At 44.1% G+C, this 9,893-nt stretch overlaps 1 protein-coding gene across 1 annotated transcript in view; it reads right to left on the bottom strand.

Annotated features, from left to right (window-relative positions):
• Positions 1-1,050: 1,050 nt before the first annotated feature.
• Positions 1,051-9,893, bottom strand: part of TRPC5 (transient receptor potential cation channel subfamily C member 5) — a 152,979-nt gene continuing 144,136 nt past the window's right edge. The window contains exons 7-10 of the mRNA XM_059679733.1: positions 5,422-5,625; positions 5,148-5,189; positions 3,914-4,003; positions 1,051-2,256 (exon numbers count right to left, since the gene is read on the bottom strand). Coding sequence (XP_059535716.1) covers positions 1,564-2,256; positions 3,914-4,003; positions 5,148-5,189; positions 5,422-5,625 — 1,029 coding nt within the window. The 3' untranslated portion in view covers positions 1,051-1,563. The remainder of the gene's footprint in view (positions 2,257-3,913; positions 4,004-5,147; positions 5,190-5,421; positions 5,626-9,893) is intronic.

Raw genomic sequence — 9,893 nt, 5'->3', positions numbered from 1 at the left:
CACTTATTTATACCAGAAAGCATACACAGGAATTCAGTTGGATTCCTATTGCTATTGACATTTACAAGAACATTGTTACACCTCTCTTCTTTTCTGAGCTATATACTGTTAATTTAATCTCCAGGACCCAGACCTAGGGCTGTTCAGGTTAAACTTGGGGATACTGTTGTGCTAATGTTGGTAAAAACCATCCTTGTTCAGCATGTTATGCCTCAGCAGTTATTGGCTCTAACATGATGACCTTATGCATTATGTACTTCATTTTTTAAATATGCACCTTTATATTCTGACGAGGCCCTCTTAAGCCAGGGAAAATAATTTGTTGGGATGTATAAATGCAGCTTTCTTTGAAGACAGAATTTTGACCATGTTTATAGTCCCATGAAATCACTAGGGTTGTTATGTTATATACCTAACATAAGTTTACACATGCAATTCCGTTGCCCCCAGTGAATATTCAAACTGCAACCAGAATCAGGTTATCTAGACCTAAAATTGTTGAGTTTTTATCAGCAATTAATTAAAATGAAGAGGCTCTTCAGATTTTGACACCTCAACAAGATGCCATTTTTTTCTGATAAAAATATTTTCAAATCCAGTCCTTTATCTTATAAATGCTTTTCAATAACAATGATGATTAAAACTATCAACAGTAGATAGGACGCTATGAATATACCAGCTGATTATTTTTTCTTGCCAATGTATGAGATGTAGTGGCTATTGGTTATAGTGCAGTAGACATTTTTAAAAACAGTACACATCCTAAATATTAATCTCAGTTCTATCAAATTTTAAAATGTAGTAAGTTAAGTGAAATACACAAACACAAGAAAGGAATTCACTAACTTATTAGATATGACATATACTATGGGGTAGATATTCATTGGCACACATTAGGAAACTAGCACATATTTAAAGGGAAAAAAAACCTCAACAGCCCCCACAATAAGGAGAAGTTGTAGTGTTTAAAAGTGAAAACAACAAAAAGGCCAGTTATACCTAGAAACCACAAGCTGACAATTCTTTGCAGGTTGTTCAGGCTCCCTTTGATGCTGTTTATTGAACCAAAATGGGCAGCATGGAGCACGGAAGGGTAAGAATTATAGGCAGGTTTGTTTGCCTTATCTGATAGCTGGTGGGGATGGCTGAGCACAACTTTCAGCCCTGTGGGGAAATGGTGTGAGATTCAGAAGGTCAGGAATCTGTGCAGCAGCAACAGTAGCAAAGTGGCACCTGGAGCTTCAAGGAAGCAAGGATAAGAAAAGCAAAGCCAAAGGGTTAAGCACCCCACTGCACCTCTGCTGATTAGGGGCACACACCCCTTCTATTGGTTGTGAAATGGACTTATAGGAATACAAAAGCAAATCATAGTAATATAATAATAATCAACAACAAGAAGAACAACAAAATGGAGAATGTGGCTATAAAAGATGGTGAAAATAATAGGCGTTTTACTCTCCTTTCTGGGGATGGGGCAGTGAGGGGATTATATCCTGTCACTTCTGAGAACAAGGAAGTTACAAATTTTCGGCTGAGTTCCAGAACAGGTGATAGGGGCTTGACTTAGAGCCGAGTTGTAACTTGTTCTTCCTGTCCATCACCCCATTTGTGCATGAGCAGGTCACAAGCCTCTCCCCAAGTTTCAAACACATCCTCTGAGGAGTCTAAAAGTTTCGAATTTGAGGAGCAGATGCTGGATGCGCAGTGAAGGGAGCTGGAACAGACTAGAGGACATTCACTGCTCTGAGCAGCTCCCTGGGCTTCACCTGATTCTACCTCACTGAGGTTAATTTCACTTTGAGAACAGGCCTCTGCTTTCCCTTTCTCCATCTGAGAATATCTGATGTCTTGCCACATATAGTGCTGCTGAACAATTCCATCAGAAATTGTGTACATTGGCTCTGAACTGGGTTCAGACATATGACCATTAAACTTGGAGAAGAGGAGACCCAGTTTCTTGAGAGAAGGACCCATAAAGGAGCGTTTGCTTGATGACTCAGCTTTTGACTTTCCTTGGGTACCACTGGCTCTTGGTGTGGTTCTGATGAGAGGTGGCCCGTGGCAGGCCTTTTTCTTGCAGCCTAAACTGAAAGAGACGCTCTTGGATTTGGCCCGAGCCCCACCACTGCCATCATTGGTATCATCCCTCTGAGAGAATTCAGTGCTGCTGGTGGAAAAACTTCTCCTTGGGTGTTTTCTATTTCCTAACAGGTCAAGCACTTCATATCGAAAGCTGGAGATGTCCTGCTTTAACTCCTAGGGCAAGAGAGAAAACACATTATGTTAAGATGTGTGGTCTTTAGTGCAAAATAGGAACATTGGGTATTCTTTGCAATGTTCCACATTTTGCCTAATAGCAAATCACAAAGTACATGAACTACCAGAGAATCTCACATTATTCTAGCACATTAATAAGTCTGTGGGCAGGGCTGGCCATTGGAAAAATTGTGTAATTGGTAAAGTTGATTTCAGAACCTCAGCATCAGGGCACACCAACAAACTAATCCCAGCTAAAGCATTAATTAACAATTAGGGAATTAAATAGGGAACTGGCTCTCATAGGTATGCACATCTATATATAAAAGGGGTCCTGAACAGGAAAAGCTTTTAGGACTCTAAGGTTTAAAACCAGGGAAGTCAAATGTGCCAGGTAATGAGGCTACTATTTTGGAAGAGGGGACCCTATTCATTCAAGTCCATATCAAATTTGTTCTCTCTTTAACTGGCTGCTCAACTACTAGACTGCTCCTTTAAAAACCATCTTTTAAATGCTTAAATCTGGTCATACTACTCCCCACTTAAAACTCTTTAGTATCTTGTCACTGACCTTAGAAAAAAGTAGAAACTCCGTATCACAGACTACAAAGTTTTTCAAGGCCTGGTATCTGTTGATCTCTCTGGTTTCATCTCTTCCTACTTTCCCCAGGCTCTTTACTGTCTACCTGTATGGACATATTCTCTCTTGCCTCTGGTCCTTGGCCTGTGGCTGTTCTCTGTCTAAAATACCTTTTTTCCCTCCAACTTTCCCTTATCTGGCTCCTTCTTCAAGCCTTAGCTTACAAACCTGCCCTGACTCCCCAAGTCCCTCCTCTGTGTCTCTACAGCACCCTGTGTATATCCTGTTAGAATACTCATTTGTCAGCCTCTATTATTATTTGTATGTCACCCTTTGAAAGTAGGGGCTGTTTATATCTTGCTCACCACTCTACCTGAGCAACTAGTGGAGAGCTTGGCATATAACATGCCCTCAATAGATGGGTTATATCTGTGGATTAGGATAATGGCCTTCCTATGTCCCTTAGAAAATATACATGTATTCTAGGATAGGGTTTCTCAACCACTTGATATATTGACCTAGATAATTCTTTGTTGTGGTTACTATCCCATGCATTGTAGGATGTTTTGTAGCAACCCTAGTCTCTACCCACAAGATGCCAATAGCACACACATCCCAGTGTGACAATCAAAAATGTCTCCAGACATTGCCAAATATGTCCTGGGAAACATAATTGCCCCTGGTTGAAAATCTCTATTTGAGGCTAATGCTAGTATTGAGAGAATTTTAATGTTTAATGGTAGGATTTCTTGAATCTTAGATTTAATTATAGATTCTGTTAATTTTTACCTTATATTTTTAAAGTAATCAGAGCATTTAAATCTTCAGGCATCTTCCATTTGCTAACTTGCCCCTCACCACACATTCTTGTCACATCATTTAAAGCACTCAGTTCCCACACTGAGAAATACCCAGAATATGAAAAGAATGCATAGGACAGATTATTTTGTTCATAAAACTGGTGGTGTGCTGTATTACAGGCAGTTGAAATTCCATCACCAGAAACTTCACTGTGAAGATTAAATGATGCTTAAGAAATATGAAATGAGAAATTAAACCACTTCATGGTTAAATTACCTTAAAATTTTCTTCCGTTAGTCCCTCATTTGTTTTGGAATTTCTTATCATAGCAGCCACATATCTTTTGACTAAATTCCTGATAACTTCCTGGAATTAAGGGAAAATAGAAACACATGAAGAGGCATTTTCTTCTTGGGCTCTCAGTAAAATAAAAAACATACACAGGAAATAAAATATGCTTAGATCATCTTTGCAGTGGAAAGTCCTCCCAGGGTCCAGCAATTTTGTGCAAAAACCCAGTTAATTTCATTAGCTAAATGAAGAATTATTATGTGTCCAAATCTGGTGGCAGAGTGGGCCAGCAAGATCAAATTCACCTGAAAGGAAAATTTTCCATGCATAAGGTAAACACGGATTCACGTTTATAGAATGAGAGTAGAACAATCCTTGACTGGTCATAGTCAATATCCTTTCCAGTCAGGCTGGATTAAACTTTAACCTGCCTAGTTAGTGAAATGAGGTTTTCTTCCTTTTATAAAATAAAGTCATTCAGCAGTGTCACAGAGTCTGCTGATTTTTTATAAATTTCTTTATTGATTAAGGTATTACATATGTGTCCTTATCCCCCATTATCCCCCCCCCACACACACACACACAAACACTCATGCCAACAGGGGGGTGAGGGCATGAGTCTGCTGATTTTAATGTTCACTACGCAATCAAGATATTTTAATTCTTTGGATTGATTTTTAGAGAGAGAGAGGGAGAGAGAAACATTGATGTGGGAGCAAGACATCGACTGGCTGCCTCCTGCACGCTCCCTACTGGGGATCCAACCCACAATCTGGGCATGAGCCCTGACCATGAATTGAACCAGCAAACTTTAGTGAACAGAACAATGCTCAACCAGCTGAGTCACACCTGCCAGGGCTCAAGATATTTTTCTTAGAGTAAAACCTCACTTCTCCTTTACAGGGATGGCCTCTTTTTACTTAGCTCTCTGAGAATGGCACACACATGATTACTATTCTTTGTATCACTAATGGTAATGTGGATAGCTACCGCTTAATGCAGTGTCACACACACACACACACACACACACACACACACACACACACACATACTCACACACTCATACATACATACCACTCAATTCTCACAATAACTCTGAGTTAAAGCTTAATCATCCTATTTTACAGATGAGAAAACTGGGCCTCAGGTTAAGCGACTTGTCCAAGGTCACACAACTGACTGAGAACTATTGTGCTTAGTCTCTGTGAGGAAGTTTTACCTGATAATGTTGATTCTGTATCAGGCTGTCAGCATGGCGTTCCTATAATTAAAAATGGACAAAGAAGTTACATCAGCAGTCTCTCAGCAACCCATCTACCCAAATATTACTTCTAAATATTAGGACTAGAGAATGAAAGGATTTCCTGCTTGACAAATCCCCAAACATTTTAGGTTGGAGTGATTTTATGATGTTTAAGATAGGGAATGTCACAAATGAGAAAAGGCAGGACACAGTTTTGTTTATAAAGAAACATATTTTTTAAAAGTCTTACTGTGAAACTTCTCAGGTTGTGCCTTCTCCGTCTACCATCAGGGTCTCTTTTTGGGCAGAAGGTGTTATTAAACCAGTTGCCAAGGTATAGAAATGACTTAGGACTAGGGATGATGTTAAAAGGAGGTGGCAAGGTACCGCCTTCATCAAAGTAACTCATCCAGAGCTTTGTCCTTGCAAATTTCCACTCAATATCTGCATGATCCTATGAAAGAGAGAAATTCAAGGATTCAGGATGGGAAACACCAAAATGCACCCATGTTGCATTCTAAAAGTTCTACCTTGCTTCTATAGAAAGCAATCTGTCAGTAGATATAAAAATTCAAATTATACATACTCTGTGATTCAGTAATCCTTCTTGTAGAAATTTATTTTATAAATATACTCATAAAAAGATGTATGTACAGGGCTGTTCACTATAGGATTGTAACTTGTTAATAGCAAAACATCCAGCAACAACCTAAATATCCAACAGTGGGAGACTGGTTAAATAAATGATGTTAGATTCATAACATGGTTTACAATATAACTACTTAAAAATATCTATGAACATTTTATATATAGAACCTGTATATGTGTATATGAATTTATCTGTATATTTTATAAGACCTCCATGATCTTTAAGTCAGGAAAGCAATATAAAGCATGATATATATTGTGTACAATGATCTCATTCATGCAACTGAAAACCCTTTTATATTGCATACTTACATGTCCCAGACAGGTACATATTAAACTGTCCACAGAAGTTATTTTAAGGAGGTGGAGTGGTGTGGAGAGGATTTCTTTAAAAAAAATAACTTGAAGTTATTGAAGTATGATTTACACAGAGTAATATTCACCCTTTTTAAGTACTTGATGAATTTTGACAGAATATATATATATATATATATTAGAGGCCCGGTGCACAAAAATTTGTGCACTGGTGGTGGGGGGGGGGCCCTCAGCCCCACTTGTGCCCTCTCACAGTCTGGGACCCTTTGGGAGATAACGACCTGCTGGCTTAGGCCTGCTCCCGGGTGGCAGAGGGCAGGCCCAATCCCTAGGTGCGGCCCCTGGTCGGGCTCAGAGCAGGGCTGATTGGGGAGTTGGGGCGCCGCCCCCTGTCATGCACAGAGCAGGATGGATTGGGAGGTTGTGATGCCACCCCCAGTCACGCTCAGGGAAGGGCCGATTGGGGGGTTGGGGCGCCGCCCCCGTCACACTCAAGGCAGGGTCCATGGGGAGGTTGCGGCGCCGCCCCTGTCATGCACAGAGCAGGGCAGATCAGGGGGGTTGGGGCTCCCTACCCTGTCACACACAGAGCAGGGCCCATGGGGGGATTGGGGCGCCGCAACCTGTCACACACAGAGCAGGGCGATCAGGGGGTTGGGGAGCTCCCCCCATCAGGCACAGAGCAGGGCCGATCAGGGGGTTGGGGTGCCTTCCCCTGTCACGAACAGAGCAGGGCGGATAGGGAGGTTGTGGCCCCGCCCCCTGTCACACACACAGAGCCGCAGGGCCATCAGGGGGTTTGGGCGCTGTCCCCTGTCACGCTGCTCCAGGGGCCAGGAGGCCTCACAGCTCCGCTGATCCTGGTGCTGGGAGGCCTCGTGGCTCCGCTTGACACCGGGGCAGTGAGGCCTTGCTGCTCCACTGATCCCGGTGCCAGGAGGCCTCGCTGTTCCGCTGATCCTGGTGCCAGGAGGCCTCATGACTCCGCTGATCCCGGGGCGGGAGGTCTCACGGCTCCTCTGATCCCAGTGCCGGGAGGCATATTACCCTTTTACTATATAGGATAGAGGCCTGGTGCACAGGTGGGGGCCGGCTGGTTTGCCCTGAAGGGTGTCCTGGATCAGGGTGGGGGTCCCCACTGTGGTGCCTGGCCAGCCTGGATGAGGGGATGATGGCTGTTTGCAGCTGGTCACACCCCCTTCAGGGTGAGGGTCCCCACCGGGGTGCCTGGCCAGTCTGGGTGAGGGGCTGAGGGCCGTTTTCAGGCTGGCGGGTGACTGAAGCTCCCAACCTCTCCTTCTTTTCTTTTCTTTTTTTTAATTCTGGGATTTATTTACCTTCTATGGCTGTCACTGGAGCTGAGAGCCAGCTTTAGCTCTGAGGCTCGGCTCCAGCTCTGAGACCTCGGCTGCTGAAAGCAGGAATCTGGGTTTGTTTGGGTTCTATAATTGAAACACTGTTGCAACTCCAGCTCAGGCCGGCTGGCTGAAAGCATGGGGGTTGTTTAACTTCTATAATTGCAACATAGTTGCTTAGAGTGCAAGCTCAGAGCCCAGCAGCGGCAGGCGGGGAACCTTGACTTCCTCCATCAGTGGAGCAAGCAAGCCTGTTTGCTTCAGCTGCCTGGCTGCCGGCCGCCATCTTGGTTGGCAGTTAATTTGCATATCGCCCTGATTAGCCAATGGGAAGCATGTCAGAGGCACGGTTAATTACCATGTTTGTCTATTATTAGATAGGATATATATATATATATTAGAGGCCCGGTGCACAAAAATTTGTGCACTCGGGGGGGGGGGCGGTTCCCTCAGCCAGGCCTGTGCCCTCTTGCAGTCTGGGACCCCTTGGGGAATGACCACCTACTGGCTTAGGCCCGCTCCCCAGGGGATCGCGCCTAAGTTGGCAGTCAGACATACCTCTGTCAGCCCGGGAGCCCTCGGGGGATGTCCACTTGCCAGCAGGGAGCAGGCCTAAGCTGCAGTCAGACATCCTTAGCGCTGCTAAGGGGGCTGGAGAGGCTCCCACCACCACCGCTGTACTGGCAGCCATCAGCCTGGCTTGTGGCTGAGCAGAGCTCCCCTGTGGTAGCGCACTGACCACCAGGGACAACTCCTGCATTGAGTATCTGGTCCCTGGTGGTCAGTGTGTGTCATAGTGACCAGTCATTCCCAGTGGTTCTGCTGTTAGGGTCAATTTGCATATTACCCTTTTATTATATAGGATAGAGGCCTGGTGGGGGCCAGCTGGTTTGCCCTGAAGGGTGTCCTGGATCAGGGTGGGGGTCCTGCTGGGGTGCCCAGCCAGCCTGGGTGAGGGGCTGAGGGCCATTTTCAGGCTGCCACACCCCCTTCAGGGTGGGGGTCCCCACTGGGGTGCCTAGCCAGCCTGGGTGAGGGGCTGAGGGCCGTTTTCAGGCTGGCCATGGCTGCGGGCTGGAAGCAGGTATCTGGGATTTATTTATTTTCTATAATTGAAACTTTGTAGCCTTGAGCAGAGGCCAGGGCCGGCAGGGCAGATGGGAAGTTTGGCTTCCTCCATTGCCGGGGGCAACCAAAGCCTCCTGCTCGCTCCAGCTCTGTGGCCACTGCCATCTTAGTTGGGCTAATTTGCATATTCACTCCAGATAGGCTGGTGGGCATGACACATGGGTGTGACACGTGGGTGTAGCCGAGGTATGGTCAATTTACATGTTTCTCTTTTATTAGAATATATATATAGTCTGTGAGATCATCATCATAACCAAAACAGATACACACACACACACACACACTCTAGGAATTTTTAACCCAGCATGGACTGATGTAACCACTACTACAATCAGGACACAAAACCATTCCATCACCCACCAAAATTCCCTTATGTTGCCCCTTTGTGATCAAACTTTCCCCAACCCCTGTCAACCACTGTTCCATTTTCTATCGCTATACTATCCCCTTTTCAAAATGTCATACAAATGGAATCATCAGTTGGACATTCTGGGACTATTGGATATCCACAATCAAAAGAATGAAATTGGATTCCTACCTCACAACACATATAAAACTCAACTGAAAATAGATCACTGAAAATGGATCACAGAGATAAAAGTCATATATATATATGACTAATATGCAAAGTGTCCCCACAGGAGTTTGACCAGGAGACTGGGAGTTCTGTTGCTTGCTATGATGTGTGCTGACCACCAGGGGTTGGCATGGAATGAAGGGATGCCTGGACCAGCAGGTGGAAGGCCCTGATCTGCCCTGATCGCTAGCCAGGTCTAGGGACCCTACTGGTGCACAAATTTCATGCACTGGGCCTCTAGTAAAAAACTATAAGAAGAGAGCTTAGGTCTAACTTTTTATGACCTCAGGTAAGACAATCGTTTCTTAGATGCGACACCAAAAGCCAAGAGATAGAAAAATAAAAGTTAAATTGGTCTTCATAAAACTTAAAATTTATTATACTTCAAAGAACACCACAAAGAAAATAAAAAGACAACCCACAAAGAACAATTACAACTCAACAATAAAAAGATAAACTAATTTGCTGAGCTGGTGTGGCTCAGCAGTTGAGCATTGACCCAGGAACTAAGAGGTCACAGGTTTGATTCCTGGTCAGGGAACATGCTGGGGTTGCAGGGTCGATCCCCAGTGGGGGCATGCAGGAGGCAGCTGATCAATAGTTTCTCTCTCATTAATGTTTCTATCTCTCTATCCCTTTCCTTTCCTCTCTCTCTAAAAAATCAATTTAAAAAACCTTTTTAAAAAAGATAAACCAATT

Source organism: Myotis daubentonii, chromosome X (genome assembly GCF_963259705.1).
Source record: "Myotis daubentonii chromosome X, mMyoDau2.1, whole genome shotgun sequence".
NCBI lineage: Eukaryota > Metazoa > Chordata > Mammalia > Chiroptera > Vespertilionidae > Myotis > Myotis daubentonii.
This window is presented reverse-complemented; position numbering and strand designations above follow the sequence as displayed.